Here is a 17831-nt window from a genome sequence, read left to right as displayed (position 1 = left end):
AATATATATTTAGTAGAAGGAATGCCACCTACTGACAAAGGAGTTTACTAGTAACTCCAAAATTAGAAAGCTGAATTAGCCATTTCCTAAAATGCAAACATAGCATGTTCCCACCTAATTTCTTGGAGGGTTCTTTACTCCCTGGCACTCCAGCACAGTAATTTCCAATCTTTTGTCTTTCTTCTTTTAAGAAGCATAACTGTTCAACCAAATCTTCGCCAGAACCATAACACATGAAATAGTGTTTCTGGGTGAACAACACCAGAAAAGGGTAGGAGCTTGCTTCCCTTGAATGCTTCTCACTAGACAACCTATCTAAGCCATTTCTTTTCTTTGAACATAAAAGGTAAATCCGCACAAAGGGGCAACATACTTAACAACCTGCCTGCAGTTTACCCATGAACCCGACCTTCTGCTCCTTCTTTGCTGCTCCCGATCCCATCTCTCAATTTCCTTTTCAATCCCGAGACCTAGCACATTGCCTGGAACATATCAAGTATTCTTGAGTGGATGAACTCAAAAACAGAAATAAGCCAAGGTTTCACAGTGACACACTTGGAATAAAATCTAACAATCATTCCTTGTCTTTACTAAAATAAACAGGTGACAGGAAGACAATACCGTACAGTGCTTTGCAGCCAGACTTGGCTTCAACTCTCCACTCCCTACTTTTGTGACTCGAATAAAGTATCTCTGTAAACATTAGTTTTCTCATGTTTAAAATAATCATCCTAGCTTCCAAAGGAATTGCAGAGATTAAAAGAAATAAGGCGTGATGAAGGACTACAGGTGTTAAAAGCTACGTAACAGGAAATGTACCAGCAGGTATTAGCTTCCATCGTTATCATTAGCGAACACAACACCGCTGTACAGATCCGAAGGCACGAACCTGTAGGCACAGAGCTTACGGAACTGGGGCAAGAGCTGGGTGTCCCCCAAGAGCGGGCATGCCCGCTACGGATTCTCCCTGGGGAGCGCCTGATTCTGTTTCCATCCCCAGCAACCTTGCAACTAACTTTGGGTTTATGGAAACCTGTTGCGCGTCCAGCACTTGGAAAACCCGTGAATGGACACAAACTTTCCTTTCTTTCGTCAACGACGGCAAGTCCGGCTGAGACGGAATGCGAGCCATGTTCAGGACCGGCGGACGCGACCACAGGCGGTTAGTAGTCAAGGGTTCTGCTTGTGCCGGTACGGCCGAGAAGCCGGCAGGCCGGACTCGGGCCCGGGTGACTCGGCACCTCCGCCGCCGTCCCGCGCCGCCCCGCCGGGCCCTAACTCAGGCCCCGGGCCAGACCCCCAGCCCCTGCCCGCTGCCCGTCAGCGCTTACCATGATGGACACCACCTCGCAGACTCCGCTTCTCTCAGGCAATACGACAAAGATACCCCGCCGACCGCTCTCCCAGCCGCCGCCGCCGCCTCCGCCGCGCCCAGCCGGTAAGCCCCCGAGGCTCACCGGAAGTGCCGGACCCGAGACCCGGAGGGGGGTGCCCGGGACAAAGCGTCGGCTGCAAAAGAGAAAAGGCCAGGCGAAGACGCTAGGCTCTAAAACACCCTCAGCAGAAGCATTAAAATGACCTTTCGTGATTTATTTCCCCGTTAGTAGGTACTTTTTAAAGTTATTTTAAATTACGTTTTGATAGTATTCAACCCCTCCAGAGGAATTTAGTAGGGCCCATTGTCCTTACGACTACACTACCCAGAATGCACTACCCAGAATGCCTCTGCTTTAGCCATCTAGGACTCTGGCGGAACTAAGCTACAAATCCTTCTTCAGACCACACCAAAAACCTATTGCAAACGTAACTGCTGCCCCATTCGGTATGTGACTGAGTTTAATGTATGGCTAGAAGTGTACTTTCTCTGAGGGTTCCCAGTGGGAGGCAGTAGGCTTCTCTTCCCAAAGTAAAGATGTCCGCCGAGCGTCGCGTTTCTGGGTAAAAGCGAGTCAGAGTTGAAAGGGGCAACCAGTGCTTGCGTTCGGCTTCAGAGGTGACCCTTCTTTTGGGGAGGGCTGGAGTTTTCTAGCCGTGAATGGCAGAGCGCTAATGGCCGCCTCCAATGTGGTCCAATCAGAAAGAAAGGAAGGCTGGGAACTAAGAGGCTATTGGTTGGTGATTCCTGGACCAATCGGAGGAGCCGTGATTTGGCGCGAATCTTGACCGCCGCCGGGGCTCTTGGTACCTCAGCGCGAGCGCCAGGCGTCCGGCCGTCGTGGCTATGTTCGTGTCCGATTTCCGCAAAGAGTTCTACGAGGTGGTCCAGAGCCAGGTGACGCCCAGTCCGGGATCCCCGCCGAGGCCTTGCTGTTGGGGAAGGGATGAGGAGGAGTGGCCGTGGGTGACGGGGAGGCAGGGGAGGGCCGGGGTTCGGGTCACCGCGTTCAATCTGTCCGCTTTTCCCCCGATAGAGGGTCCTTCTCTTCGTGGCCTCGGACGTGGATGCTCTGTGTGCGTGCAAGATCCTTCAGGTGAGTTCTGCGGGGCCTAGGAGGGTGGGGCCGGCGCGAGAGGTGAGGGTGCTGCGTGGGGGCGCAGGGTGGGCAGAGAGTCAGGATAGATGCTGAGGGCTTAGGGCGGGAGAGGGAGCCGGGCAGGAGGTGAGCAGCAGGTGAGAGGAGAAAGACTCGGAGGAGAGGTTGCCTCCCTGTCCCAACGGTGTGGGGTGGGATAGAGGATTAAGTAGAAAGTAAAGAGACTAGTTTGTATTTTTGCAATGAACTATTAATATGAATAGGTGAACAAAGCAGTTGGCGTTTGGGGGAAACTTTGGATCTGTAGTGGCCTCTCAAATGGGGGATTTGAGAGAGAGCAATCTGTGACAGCTCTGGGTGCAGTTGCGTCATAGGTGTTTGCTAGGAATATGGGAGCCCCTAGTCTATTAGGGAAGATCGTTAGTTTGGTTTTGAATAGGGCATGATATTTACATTGTTTTGGTCTGGCCCTTGGATCAGGAACTTTCCAGACGGCCTGGAAGTTAAATCGGCGTTTCTCACCGATGTTTTACTTTGGTAATTTGCAAAATTCACAGGATGGTATGGTAAACACTCATATTCCTAGCACCTAGCTTTTCCCGGAAGCACTTCACTAACTTTATTGGTATCCCGTGTCTTTTGTCTCTCAACTCATCTAATCTAACTCGGTTTCTTTTCAAGGTAAATTGCCAATGTCCTAAATAAGATAGGCTTTGAAAACACTCTCTCTCCAGGCCTTGTTCCAGTGTGACCACGTGCAGTATACGCTGGTTCCAGTTTCTGGGTGGCAAGAACTTGAAACTGCATTTCTTGAACATAAAGAACAGGTATTGAGGATGTATTTTAGAATAACGTGGCTTTTTTACTCAATTGTAATTTCTTGACACAGCATTCTGTTTCCACAATAGATTCAGTGTGTATTTAAGTATCAGCTACATTAGGCAATACGGAAGAGAAAAACATGCTGTATGTACTGGTGACTTACGCCCAAGTTGTAGAAGCAAAATTGACAGCAAAAAAAGATAATGAATGTGGATAGCCCCTAACTTTGAACTTGTTTTGCAGAAATTTGATTGTAAGGTGCTTGGAATCTAGCAGTTTTTAATATGGTCTAGTTAAAATCATTTTATTTTATTTTGGTTTATTTTATTTATCTATTTTTTACTTACATATATATATATTTTTTTTTTTTTTTTGAGACGGAGTCTCGCTCTGTCACCCAGGCTGGAGTGCAGTGGCCGGATCTCAGCTCACTGCAAGCTCCGCCTCCCGGGTTTACACCGTTCTCCTGCCTCAGCCTCCCAAGTAGCTGGGACTATAGGCGCCCGCCACCTCGCCCGGCTAGTTTTTTGTATTTTTTAGTAGAGACGGGGTTTTACCGTGTTGGCCAGGATGGTCTCGATCTCCTGACCTCGTGATCCGCCCGTCTCGGCCTCCCAAAGTGCTGGGATTACAGGCTTGAGCCACCGCACCCGGACTATATATATATTTTTTAAAAGGAGTCTTGGTCTGTCGCCCAGGCTGGAGTGCAGTGGCATGATCTCGGCTCACTGCAAGCTCTGTCTCCCGGGTTCATGCCATTCTTCTGCCTCAGCCTTCTGAGTAGCTGGAACTACAGGCACCTGCCACCACGCCCAGCTAATGTTTTTGTATATTTAGTAGAGACAAGGTTTCACCATGTTAGCCAGGATGGTCTCGATCTCCTGACCTCGTGATTCGCCCGCCTCAGTCTCCCAAAGTGCTGGGATTACAGGCGTGAGCCGCCACGCCTGGCCTTTATTTATTTATTTTTGAGATGGAATCTCACTCTGTCACCCAGGCTGGAGTGCAGTGGTGCGATCTGGCTCACTGCAACCTCCGCCTTCCGGGTTCAAGCTATTCTCCTGCCTCAGTCTCCCGAGTAGCGGGAATTACAAGTGCCTGCCACCACACCTGGCTAACTTTTGTATTTTTAGTAGAAACGAGGTTTTGCCACGTTGGCCAGGCTGGTCTCGATCTCCTGACCTCAAGTGATCCGCCTGCCTCAGCCTCCCAAAGTGCTGGAATTAGTTAAAATTATTTTAGAATACACTACCATTTTATATTATTTCTCCAAGAAAATGCATCCTGGTTTCCAACTTGAAATACAGGAATAAATTTAAACAATAGATGCCAGGATTCCTCCCACCTCTGCATGGGGCCAAATGAGAGATGGGACATTGTAGACCCCACAGAGAGGGGATGGGACATGGAAGAGGGTCCCTGGAGTCCTAACCGTATCTAGGATTGTTTTGGCAGAGACAAGTCCTCTCCTGGTGTTCCTGTTGTTATGTCAAGGACCTGCACCAGCTTGGTATTGATAAGGAAAGCACGTGTGATAGTGATGGAGTGTGATAAAGGACTTAATATTTAAGTACCCATAAAGTGTTTGCTAAAAACTTAAACCTGTATGATGCCATTAGCCTGGAAAGGCACGCAGCATAGTACTGTGAGGTCTGGAGAGACACAATCACATGCTTGAAGCCGTTCTCTGCTTCTCATTAGTTTCTTGAGCTGTCCATAAGACTTGGGCTTGCTGAGTCTCAGTGTGCTCCTGGGGAAAACGGAGCCCCAGGGCCCACCCTGCTCTGTCACCATGCTAAAGCACTTAGCATGCCAGCCTGGCTGTTTTTTGGAATCCCTTGCCACGTGGGCCTCGCCACATGTCAGGGACTTAGTAAGTTTAAGCAGAACAACTCAGAGGCTTAGTGGTGAAGGGAAAGGGGCCTCCTCAATATAGCTACTTTACAATATCTTCCTTTTTTTCAGTTTCGTTATTTTATTCTCATAAACTGTGGAGCTAATGTAGACCTGTTGGATATTCTTCAACCTGATGAAGACACTGTATTCTTTGTGTGTGACACCCATAGGCCAGTCAATGTCATCAATGTGTACAACAATACCCAGGTATTTTTTGTGCTCTGCCCTCAAACTGTCTGTACTTTTTTTTTTTTAATTTTTATTTTCCAAAAGTGTTGTTTTTATTTATATAGAGTCCTAACCACTTCAGTGGCAGGAGGAGTGGGAGAGGTTCCTTTTTTAATCCAGGGACCTCCATAATGTTGGTTTGTTGTTACCAAACACACAGGTAAGTGGCATCACGGATCTGGTAAACTAACGACAATGTTTAGTCTCTCTCTGCTAGAGCAACAAGGTGAGCATCAATCTCTGCTTCTGTAAGAATCCTGAATTTAGGATTTTCAACTGTCACTACTCCAACTTCTATTTCTGAAGGTTTGAAATCAATTGATAGAACAGTAGACAGGCATGTAATTGCAGTTTCCACTGTCTGTTCAAATGTCCAATCAAATTTCTTCTTCACTTTTTTTTCAAGGAAGCTGGTTGACTCAGTTTGTTTAACTCCTGCTGCAGTGGCTTTAAACTCACAGTAGTAACCTGCAGGATCACACTTATATACCTGAGGGCCTTGCTCTTCATCTATACCAATTAAAATCATACAACAACCAAGAGGCCTCATTTCAGCATTCTGTGTGTAGACCTGAGAAATATCGGCAATTCTTTTACACAGCATGTCCACAGGAATCTCATAGCCATACTTGTATTTCCAGTTAGCTGCCTCATAGCGTGCCCTCTATACCTGGGATCTGCTGTCAGCTGTCATTCTGGTCATCACACAACCAGTGTTTTCAGTTATCTTGAATAAGTGAGTCACTGTGCTGGAATCCAATAATTTGTCAGGTACTTTCTTCTGTGTGACAATTACTGCACAGTCTTTCCCTCTGACAGCTACTGATGTAAGGCCACCCTGGCTAATAGCCTTAAAAGCATATTCTACTTGGTAGAGCCGACCCTTGGGTGAAAAAATAGTAATGTGGTGGTCAAAATCGGCGCTGGAACCACGGGACATGTTGGTAGAAGCACTACTTTAAACACAATCCCTGGGTCCTGTCCTGTCTGTACTTTTTATGCCATGTACAACGTCTCACCTGGTATTCTTGGTGAGGTGTGTGTCTGACTGTCCTGTGGGATTGGAACAGCCTGAACACAAGAACTTGGTCTTTGTCATCCTTTTTTTAAGAGATAGGCTAGAGTACAGTGGCACAATCATGGCTCACTGCAGCCTCAAACTCCTGGGTTCAACTGACCCTCCTGCCTCAGCCTCCTTAGGTGGGACTACAGGCACATGCCACCACGCTCAGAAAATATTTGTTTATATTTTTAGTTGAAATGGAGTCTTGGCTGGGCGTGGTGGCTCACACCTGTAATCCCAGCACTTTGGGAGGCCAAGGAGGGCGGATCATGAGGTCAGAAGATTGAGACCATCCTGGCTAACATGGTGAAACCCTGTCTCTACTAAAAATACAAAAAATTAGCCAGGCATGGTGGTGGGCGCCTGTAGTCCCAGCTACTTGGGAGGCTGAAGTAGGAGAATGGCGTGAACTTTGGAGGTAGAGCTTGCAGTGAGCCAAGATCGTGCCACTGCTCTCCAGCCTGGGCGACAGAGTGAGACTCCGTCTCAAAAAAAAAAAAAGAGGCTGGACGCGGTGGCTCAAGCCTGTAATCCCAGCACTTTGGGAGGCCGAGATGGGCGGATCACGAGGTCAGGAGATCGAGACCATCCTGGCTAACCCGGAGAAACCCCATCTCTACTAAAAAATACAAAAAACTAGCCGGGCGAGGTGGCAGGCACCTGTAGTCCCAGCTACTCGGGAGGCTGAGGCAGGAGAATGACATAAACCCGAGAGGCGGAGTTTGCAGTGAACTGAGATCCGGCCATTGCACTCCAGCCTGGGTGACAGAGCGAGACTCCGTCTCAAAAAAAAAAAGAAAAATCAGCTTGGAGTTACTTTCAGACAGGAGTTTTAGTCACCTAGGGGTTACACATCTTCATGTTCTTTATCAGAGGCCAAGTTGTGGGGCGTTCATTTTGTTCACGTATGATATAAGAGGATGCTGTGTTTCCAGACTTAAGTAGACTAGATGGTCCTCAAAGAATTGTTTTCAGATTTTCATAATTTCTGCATACCACATATGGTGTAACTCTGGTGCCTCACTGGTAATGAAAACAAGAAAATTCCTTGGAAGCCTGGAACTCTTATTAAATTGGTAGCTATTTGTATGAACAGGAAACTGAGTCAGCCTATTAGGAAATGATAAGATTCTGCAGAAGAACATAATTGTGTAGTTTTCCGTAGGAAGAGGAGAGGCTTAATTCCTTTTTATTTTGAACTTAGATCAAATTACTCATTAAACAAGATGATGACCTTGAAGTTCCCGCCTATGAAGACATCTTCAGGGATGAAGAGGAGGATGAAGAGCATTCAGGAAATGACAGCGATGGGTCAGAGCCTTCTGAGAAGCGCACACGGTTAGAAGAGGTGTGTTTGGGTCTCTCACAGCCATCCTGGAGGAACTTGCACTCCCAGAGGTCAGAGGTCATCCTAAAGGCTGCCAGACCCAGGTGTAACTGAGGGCAGTGGGAAGTGGAGAAGTTAGCAGGCATGGATGCTGACCCTGGGCTCTGCTGTCCCCTGGTTGTGTGGCCTCAGGCAGGTTACTGGACTTCCCTGAATAGTGGCTTATCTGTCCAATAGGATCCTGTCAGATGAAATGAAATTTAGGACAGCTCAGCTCTGCAGCTAGATAGCAAAAAAATAATGTAAAGAAGCAACAAATAGTGCAACTCCCACACCTTCCTTTCCTGCTGTCTTCTAGCATCACTCACTGTGCAGTCACTGCAGAGGAGCAATGTGGGTCTGCATCCCTTGGCCAGGCCGCAGTTACTCCAGGGGAGGTATCTTGTATGTGCAGATACGAGTGGTTTTCACCATGTGGACCTTGGGTCTGAGCTGCTTAGTGATCTGGAGCTGGGCCCAGGGGCCTACCCAACACTACAGCTTCTGCCAGATGTAAAATGATAGGCAGAAGGTGGTAGTTCCTATAGCACAGAGGGCCATATCATCATATGAAGATGCCCTCTGGCTCCTGATCTTGGTGTGTGACCTAGAATTTGTCCCCGGAATGTCCTAAGGTCTTCCCTTCATCCTCAGCCTGACATTTCCCAGTAATGTGCTTTTGGGAAGTCTTTTTGAGCCGTATTTGAGACATTCAGGACATTCTCCATTTGAAGAAGGGGAAGAAGGGGCAGTGCCCTTGAAACTGAGGCATGCTTCTCTCTTCTTTCTCACCTTTGTCACCCCTTTCACTAGGTTTGGATGTCTCATTGGGAACCTCTTGGATCCACTCTTATATTTCCTTACTTCTTGCCCAGCTCTTTGTTCTGTTTTTGGGAAGACTTTTTGGTCTTTATTTTTTATTTTTTTCCCTGCAGACAGGGTCTCTCTCTGGCCTCAAACTTCTTGGCTCACTCGATCTTCCCACTTCAGTCTCCCAAGTAGCTGAGACTGTAAGCACATGCCACTACACTCAGCTTGGTCTTTATCTTCTAATCTTTGATTTGTGAGAGGTCTTTTTTTTCTCTGAATTTTTTTATATATAACATCCTTTTTTTGTGTGTGTGTGTATACTTTAAGTTCTAGGGTACATGTGCATAACGTTACATATTTATACTTGTGCCATATGTATACTTGTGCCATGTTGGTGTGCTGCACCCATCAACTCGTCAGCACCCATCAATTCGTCATTTATATCAGGTATAACTCCCAATGCAATCCCTACCCCCTACACCCTCCCCATGATAGGCCCCGATGTGTGATGTTCCCCTTCCCGAGTCCAAGTGAGCTCTTTAGTTTAATGAGATCCCATTTGTCAATTTGGGCTTTTGTTGCCGTTGCTTTTGGTGTTTTAGACATGAAGTCCTTGCCCATGCCTTTGTCCTGAATGGTATTACCTAGGTTTTCTTCTAGGGTTTTTATGGTTTTAGGTCTAACATTTAAGTCTCTAATCCATCTTGAATTAATTTTCATATAAGGAGTAAGGAAAGGATCCAGTTTCAGCTTTCTACTTATGGCTAGCCAATTTTCCCAGCACCATTTATTAAATAGGGAATCCTTTCCCCATTTCTTGTTTCTCTCAGGTTTGTCAAAGATCAGATGGCTGTAGATGTGTGGTATTATTTCTGAGGACTCTGTTCTGTTCCATTGGTCTATATCTCTGTTTTGGTACCAGTACCATGCTGTTTTGGTTACTGTACCCTTGTAGTATAGTTTGAAGGCAGGTAGCATGATGCCTCCAGCTTTGTTCTTTTGACTTAGGATTGTCTTGGCAATGCGGGCTCCGTTTTGGTTCCATATGAACTTTAAAGCAGTTTTTTCCAATTCTGTGAAGAAACTCATTGGTAGCTTGATGGGGATGGCATTGAATCTATAAATGACCTTGGGCAGTATGGCCATTTTCACAATATTGATTCTTCCTTTCCATGAGCATGGTATGTTCTTCCATTTGTTTGTGTCCTCTTTTATTTCACTGAGCAGTGGTTTGTAGTTCTCCTTGAAGAGGTCCTTTACATCCCTTGTAAGTTGGATTCCTAGGTATTTTATTCTCTTTGAAGCAATTGTGAATGGAAGTTCATTCATGATTTGGCTCTCTGTCTGTTACTGGTGTATAAGAATGCTTGTGATTTTTGCACATTAATTTTGTATCCTGAGACTTTGCTGAAGTTGCTTATCAGCTTAAGGAGATTTTGGGCTGAGACAATGGGGTTTTCTAAATATACAATCATGTCATCTGCAAACAGGGACAATTTGACTTCTTCTTTTCCTAATTGAATACCCTTTATTTCTTTCTCTTGCCTGATTGCCCTGGCCAGAACTTCCAACACTATGTTGAATAGGAGTGGTGAGAGAGGGCATCCCTGTCTTGTGCCAGTTTTCAAAGGGAATTTTTCCAGTTTTTGCCCATTCAGTATGATATTGGCTGGGGGTTTGTCATAAATAGCTCTTATTATTTTGAAGTACGTTCCATGAATACCGAATTTATTGAGCGTTTTTAGCATGAAGCGCTGTTGAATTTTGTCAAAAGCCTTTTCTGCATCTATTGAGATAATCATGTGGTTCTTGTCTTTGCTTCTGTTTATGTGCTGGATTACGTTTATTGATTTGCGAATGTTGAACCAGCCTTGCATCCCAGGGATGAAGCCCACTTGATCATGGTGGATAAGCTTTTTGATGTGCTGCTGAATCCGGTTTGCCAGTATTTTATTGAGGATTTTTGCATCGATGTTCATCAGGGATATGGTCTAAAATTTTCTTTTTTTGTTGTGTCTCTGCCAGGCTTTGGTATCAGGATGATGTTGGCCTCATAAAATGAGTTAGGGAGGATTCCCTCTTTTTCTATTGATTGGAATAGTTTCAGAAGGAATGGTACCAGCTCCTCCTTGTACCTCTGGTAGAATTCAGCTGTGAATCCATCTGGTCCTGGACTTTTTTTGGTTGGTAGGCTATTAATTATTGCCTCAATTTCAGAGCCTGCTATTGGTCTATTCAGGGATTCAACTTCTTCCTGGTTTAGTCTTGGAAGAGTGTAAGTGTCCAGGAAATTATCCATTTCTTCTAGATTTTCTAGTTTATTTGTGTAGAGGTGTTTATAGTATTCTCTGATGGTAGTTTGTATTTCTTTGGAGTCGGTGGTGATATCCCCTTTATCATTTTTTATTGCGTCTATTTGATTCTTCTCTCTTTTCTTCTTTATTAGTCTTGCTAGTGGTCTGTCAATTTTGTTGATTTTTTCAAAAAACCAACTCCTGGATTCATTGATATTTTGGAGGGTTTTTTGTGTCTCTATCTCCTTCAGTTCTGCTCTGATCTTAGTTACTTCTTGCCTTCTGCTAGCTTTTGAATGTGTTTGCTCTTGCTTCTCCAGTTCTTTTAATTGTGATGTTAGAGTGTCAATGTTAGATCTTTCCAGCTTTCTCTTGTGGGCATTTAGTGCTATAAATTTCCCTCTACACACTGCTTTAAATGTGTCCCAGAGATTCTGGTATGTTGTATCTTTGTTCTCATTGGTTTCAAAGAACATCTTTATTTCTGCCTTCATTTCGTTATGTACCCAGTAGTCATTCAGGAGCAGGTTGTTCAGTTTCCATGTAGTTGAGCGGTTTTGATTGAGTTTCTTAGTCCTGAGTTCTAGTTTGAGTGCACTGTGGTCTGAGAGACAGTTTGTTATAATTTCTGTTCTTTTACATTTGCTGAGGAGTGCTTTACTTCCAATTATGTGGTCAATTTTGGAATAAATGCGATGTGGTGCTGAGAAGAATATATATTCTGTTGATTTGGGGTGGAGAGTTCTATAGATGTCTCTTAGGTCCGCTTGGTGCAGAGATGAGTTCAATTCCTGGATATCCTTGTTAACTTTCTGTCTCGTTGATCTGTCTAATATTGACAGTGGAGTGTTGAAATCTCCCATTATTATTGTATGGGAGTCTAAGTCTCTTTGTAAGTCTCTAAGGACTTGCTTTATGAATTTGGGTGCTCCTGTATTGGGTGCATACATATTTAGGATAGTTAGCTCTTCCTGTTGAATTGATCCCTTTACCATTATGTAACGGCCTTCTTTGTCTCTTTTGATCTTTGATGGTTTAAAGTCTATTTTATCAGAAACTAGGATTGCAACCCCTGCTTTTTTTTGTTCTCCATTTGCTTGGTAGATCTTCCTCCATCCCTTTATTTTGAGCCTATGTATGTCTCTGCATGTGAGATGGGTCTCCTGAATACAGCAGACTGATGGGTCTTGACTCTTTATCCAGTTTGCCAGTCTGTGTCTTTTAATTGGAGCATTTAGTCCATTACATTTAAGGTTAATATTGTTATGTGTGAACTTGATCCTGCCATTATGATATTAACTGGTTATTTTGCTCGTTAGTTGATGCAGTTTCTTCCTAGCCTTGATGGTCTTTACATTTTGGCATGTATTTGCAATGGCTGGTACCGGTTGTTCCTTTCCATGTTTAGGGCTTCCTTCAGGGTCTCTTGTAAGGCAGGCCTGGTGGTGACAAAATCTCTAAGCATTTGCTTATCTGTAAAGGATTTTATTTCTCCTTCATTTATGAAACTTAGTTTGGCTGGATATGAAATTCTGGGTTTAAAATTCTTTAAGAATGTTGAATATTGGCCCCCACTCTCTTCTGGCTTGTAGAGTTTCTGCCGAAGAGGTCTGCTGTTAGTCTGATGGGCTTCCCTTTGTGGGTAACCCGACCTTTCTCTCTGGCTGTCCTTAAGATTTTTTCCTTCATTTCAACTTTGGTGAATCTGGCAATTATGTGTCTTGGAGTTGCTCTTCTCGAGGAGTATCTTTGTGGTGTTCTCTGTATTTCCTGAATTTGAATGTTGGCCTGCCCTACTAGGTTGGGGAAGTTCTGGATGATATCCTGAAGAGTGTTTTCCAACTTGGTTCCATTTTCCCCCTCACTTTCAGGCACCCCAATCAGACGTAGATTTGGTCTTTTTACATAATCCCATACTTCTTGCAGGCTTTGTTCATTTCTTTTTCTTCTTTTTTCTTTTGGTTTCTCTTCTCGCTTCATTTCATTCATTTGATCCTCAATCGCTGATACTCTTTCTTCCAGTTGATCGAGTCTGTGGATTTGTCATGTATTTCTTGTGTCATGGTTTTCATCTCTGTCATTTCGTTTATGACCTTCTCTGCATTAATTATTCTAGCTATCAATTCTTCCACTCTTTTTTCAAGATTTTTAGTTTCTTTGCGCTGAATACGTAATTCCTCCTTTAGCTCTGAGAAGTTTGATGGAGTGAAGCCTTCTTCTCTCATCTTGTCAAAATCATTCTCTGACCAGCTTTGATCCATTGCTGGCGATGAGCTGCGCTCCTTTGCAGGGGGAGATGTGCTCTTATTTTTTGAATTTCCAGCTTTTCTGCCCTGCTTTTTCCCCATCTTTGTGGTTTTATCTGCCTCTGGTCTTTGATGATGGTGACGTACTGATGGGGTTTTGGTATAGGTGTTTTTCCTGTTTGATAATTTTCCTTCTAATAGTCAGGACCCTCAGCTGTAGGTCTGTTGGAGATTGTTTGAGGTCCACTCCAGACCCTGTTTGCCTGGGTATCAGCAGCAGAGGTTGCAGAAGATAGAATATTGCTGAACAGCGAGTGTACCTGTCTGATTCTTACTTTGGAAGCTTCCTCTCAGGGGTGTACTCCACCCTGTGAGGTGTGGGGTGTCAGACTGCCCCTAGTGGGGGATGTCTCCCAGTTAGGCTACTCAGGGGTCAGGGACCCACTTGAGCAGGCAGTCTCTCCGTTCTCAGATCTCAACCTCCGTGTTGGGAGATCCACTGCTCTCTTCAAAGCTGTCAGACAGAGTCGTTTGCGTCTGGGCAGGTTTCTGCTGCTTTTTTTGTTGTTGTTGTTTAGCTGTGCCCTGTCCCCAGAGGTGGGGTCTACAGAGACAGGCAGGTTTCCTTGAGCTGCTGTGAGCTCCACCCAGTTCGAGCTTCCAAGCGGCTTTGTTTACCTACTTAAGTCTCAGCAATGGCAGGCGCCCCTCCCCCACCCTCACTGCTGCCTTGTGGTTAGGTCACAGACTGCTGTGCTAGCAATGAGGGAGGCTCTGTGGCCGTGGGACCCTCCCGGCCAGGGGTGGGTATAATCTCCTGGTGTGCCTGTTTGCTTAAAGCGCAGTATTGGGGTGGGAGTTACCCGATTTTCCAGGTGTGTGTCTCAGTTCCCCTGGCTTGGAAAAGGGATTCCCTTCCCCCTTGCGCTTCCCAGGGGAGGCGATGCCTCGCCCTGCTTCAGCTCTCACTGGTCAGGCTGCAGCAGCTGACCAGCACCGATTGTCCGGCACTCCCTAGTGAGATGACCCCAGTACCTCAGTTGAAAATGCAGAAATCACTGGTCTTCTGTGTCGCTCGCGCTGGGAGTTGGAGACTGGAGCTGTTCCTATTCGGCCATCTTGCTCCGCCGGCATATATAACATTCTTTTAACTATTGATGAGCTGCATTTCATTGGTTCCCAAATATCAGTGTCTAATGGGATTTTCCCTGGAAACATTCATGTTCTACAGATAAGTCTTGGAATTTTCCATTCTGACTAATAAACATATTTTTTAAACACTTACTATGTGCCAGGTACCAGTTAGGCCCTGGGGTGCAGGGATGAGAGCAAAGTCCTGCCTTTGCAAAGCTTTCCAGTGGGAGAGACAGATACTGATCATGTAAATGAGCACAGTTAGGGAAAGCTTTCAGGTACCAAACGTGAGTTAGCATGGGATGGAGCCAAGAGGATTCCTGGGCAGAGCATCCATAGACACTGCGGTTCTGAGGTGGGAAGGAAAGTTTCAAGAAAGGCTCGGCCAGCAGTGCCAGAGGAACAGGCCAATGAGAATAGACCAGTGGGTTTGGCAACAAAGAGAAGGTAGGTTGTCTTGATGAGATGCAAGAAAATATCAGCGTTTCCTTTTACATACTTAACACATCAATTTGGAATCTATGTTTGTAAATGTTTAACATAATATTCATGAAATATAATAGACATAACCCACCAACTTTTTATTTTGAAATTTTTTGAAACGTATGCAGTGTTGAAAGGATAGTATGGTGAATATCCATATATCTTCAATCTAGAGTCAACAGTGGATCATGACTGTAGGTGGTCTCAGCTACTTGGGCGGCCAAGGCAGGGAGATTGATCAAGCCCAGGAATTTGAGAACAGCCTGGGCAACATGAAGAGACCTTATCTCAGAAAAAACAAAAACAGTTTTCACATTTGCTTTCTCTCTACATATTCTTTTTCCTGTATCATTTGAGAATAGGTTGCAGAAGCTATGATATTATTTTTTATTTTTTATTTTATTTTTTCTTGATTTGGAGTTTCTGTTACTGAGGCTGGAGTGCAGTGGCACAATCTCGGCTCCCTTCAACCTCTGTCTTCTGGGCTCAAGTGATTCTCCTGCCTCAGCCTCCCAAGTAGCTAGGATTACAGGCATGCACCTCCATACCCAACCAGAAACCATGATATTCCACACATTCTTTCATAAGCAGCTCATAAGAATAAGGACATTCTTCCCCATAAACACAATGCCATTGTCATGCAGAAGAAATGAATAATATGCTAATATCAGGTAATATTCAGCCCATATTCAGGTCTCTTTAATTGTTCTCAAAATATATTTTGCAGCTATTTTTATTTCTGAACTATTCTCCAATCAAGGTTAACACATTTAGCTATTTCTCTTTACTGTCTTAACCTAGAACTGTACCTTACCTCTATTTTTTCTTTTGTTTTGTTTTTAATGACATTGAAGGCCAGTCATCTTTTCTAATATTTACTACTACTTGTTTCTTCCTGGAGTACTTTAACTTGCTTCTCTATCCCTGCATTTTCTATGATCTGTAAATTAGGTCTAGAGCCTTGATTTTAATAACATTAAGCATTCTTGAGAAGAATACTTTTTATATAATTAAAACCTGTGCGTGATTTATAACTAAGTATGTGTGTATTAGAGGTATAGTCTTAGAAATATTTTTACCAGCCTGGCATGGTGACTCAAGCCTGTAATCCCAGCATTTTGGGAGGCCGAGGCGGGCAGATCACCTCAGATCAGGAGTTTGAGACCAGCCTGACCAACATGGAAAAACCCCATCTCTACTAAAAATACAAAAATTAGCCAGGAGCAATGGCAGATGCCAGTAATGCTAGCTACTCGAGAGGCTGAGGCAGGAGAATTGCTTGAACCCAGGAGGCGGAGGTTGTAGGCCAAGTGGCGGAGGCCAAGATCATGCCACTGCACTCCAGCCTGGGCGACAGAGTAATACTCTTGTCTCAAAAAAAAAAAAAAGAAAAAAAGAAATATTTTTACCAGACTAGACAATATAGCAAGACATGGTCTCTACAAAAAATAAAAATAAAAATTAGCCAGGCATGATGGCAGAGTCCCATAGGCCCAGCTACTTGGGAGGCTAGAGTGGGAAGATGCTTTGAGCCCAGGAGGTTGGTTGAGGCTACAGTGATCCATGATCGCATCACTGCACTCCAGCCTGGGCAACAGAACAGGACCTCATCTCTTAAAAAAAAAAGAATGAAATATTTTTATTAATAGGGGTGCACATTCAAAGAGGTTTAGAGACAATAGTTTATAAATAATCATTTTAAAGAGTTCTGCTATAGGTCAGGCATGGTGGCTCACGCCTGTAATCCCAGCACTTTGGGAGGCTGAAGCAGGCGGATCATGAGGTCAGGAGATCGAGACCATCCTGGCTAACACAGTGAAACCCCATCTCTATTAAAAATACAAAAAATTACCCGGGCCTGTTGGCTGGCTCCTGTAGTCCCAGCTACTCGGGAGGCTGAGGCAGGAGGATGGCGTGAATCCGGGAGGTGGAGCTTGCAGTGAGCTGAGATTGCACCACTGCACTCCAGCCTCGGCAACAGAGTGAGACTCTGTCTCAAAAAAAAGAAAGAGTTCTGCTAGAAAGAAAAGAGGAGACATGAGGTCAAGAATCATTTTTGCTTGTCTGTTAAAGGTGGGATGTTAGAGCCGGACCTCAGCAAAGATGAGATTCCACTATAAAAATAACCATAATTATTCTGTAGGTGCTATGATATCCTGGTTCAGGTCACAGGTTTCACATTTTGTATCTGCTATAACAGCTTTGTGACTGTAGTCAAGTGACTTAACCTCTATGTGCCATTGTAAAATGAAGAGAATAACTGGACTTTTTTTTTTTTTTTTTTTTGAGACAGAGTCTTGCTCTGTCGCCCAGGCTGGAGTGCAGTGGCCGGATCTCAGCTCACTGCAAGCTCCGCCTCCCAGGTTTATGCCATTCTCCTGCCTCAGCCTCCCGAATAGCTGGGACTACAGGCACCTGCCACCTCGCCCGGCTAGTTTTTTGTATTTTTTAGTAGAGACGGCATTTCACCGTGTTAGCCAGGATGGTCTCGATCTCCTGACCTCGTGATCCGCCCGTCTCGGCCTCCCAAAGTGCTGGGATTACAGGCTTGAGCCACCGCGCCCGGCCTGGACTTACTTCTTTTGATTCCTACTGGTGTTTAACAAATTACTCCAGAACCTAGCAGCTTAAAACAACCTTTTCCTTATGCTCATGGATTCTGTAGGTTAGGAATTTGGGCAGAGCCCAGTGAGGTTGACATCTTTTTGCTCTGTGATATCTGGGCCCTCAGGTGGGGACTCAATGGCTAAAACTGGAAGCATGGCTCAGACACCTGCTGGGATGGCTCCAAACCAGGACTGCTGAGCCAAGCACCTGCAGAGTCTCTCCATTGCATGTGGCTTCCTTACAACATGACTGCTCAGGCTTCCAGCATGAATATTGCAGTCACCTGGGCAGCCACTGCATGGCTCTCCCAACCAGCTTTAGAGTACCTCAGCAGCCTACAGCCACAAGGGAGGGGACAAGACCCCACCATGCGTTGTGAGAGGGTCAAAGAAATCTCAGGCTGTGGGA

General features: G+C 45.0%; 2 protein-coding genes and 1 pseudogene across 6 annotated transcripts in view; 1 reads left to right on the top strand and 2 right to left on the bottom strand.

The window, feature by feature from the left end:
• The window catches only part of UFD1 (ubiquitin recognition factor in ER associated degradation 1), a 29591-nt gene extending 28048 nt beyond the window's left edge, over window positions 1–1543 (bottom strand). For 2 of the 3 annotated variants that reach the window (XM_033232957.1, XM_033232958.1), the window contains exon 1: window positions 1332–1463. Coding sequence is in view for 1 of the 3 variants with exons in the window: in XM_033232956.1 (XP_033088847.1) it covers window positions 1332–1334 (3 nt within the window). In the remaining 2 variants the exon portion in view is untranslated. Of the gene's footprint in view, window positions 1–1331 lie in introns of all 3 variants that reach the window. The other variant, XM_033232956.1, reaches the window with a different exon arrangement.
• Window positions 1544–1574: 31 nt separating this feature from the next.
• Window positions 1575–17831, top strand: part of CDC45 (cell division cycle 45) — a 47852-nt gene continuing 31595 nt past the window's right edge. Inside the window, exons 1-6 of one of the 2 annotated variants that reach the window (XM_033232954.1) lie at window positions 1582–1822; window positions 2078–2272; window positions 2412–2471; window positions 3209–3301; window positions 5262–5399; window positions 7688–7831. In XM_033232954.1, coding sequence (XP_033088845.1) covers window positions 2222–2272; window positions 2412–2471; window positions 3209–3301; window positions 5262–5399; window positions 7688–7831 — 486 coding nt within the window. In that variant the 5' untranslated portion in view covers window positions 1582–1822; window positions 2078–2221. Of the gene's footprint in view, window positions 1823–2077; window positions 2273–2411; window positions 2472–3208; window positions 3302–5261; window positions 5400–7687; window positions 7832–17831 lie in introns of both variants that reach the window. The other variant, XM_033232955.1, reaches the window with a different exon arrangement.
• Window positions 5435–6393, bottom strand: LOC117096043 (annotated as a pseudogene). Its single transcript, XR_004442322.1, has one exon. The product of XR_004442322.1 is annotated as a proteasome subunit alpha type-6-like (transcript).

The sequence above is a fragment of the Trachypithecus francoisi genome, unplaced genomic scaffold (genome assembly GCF_009764315.1).
Source record: "Trachypithecus francoisi isolate TF-2019V2 unplaced genomic scaffold, Tfra_2.0 Lachesis_group14, whole genome shotgun sequence".
Lineage (NCBI taxonomy): Eukaryota > Metazoa > Chordata > Mammalia > Primates > Cercopithecidae > Trachypithecus > Trachypithecus francoisi.
The sequence above is the reverse complement of the archived record's forward strand: the minus strand, read 5'-3'. Positions and strand labels throughout refer to the sequence as shown.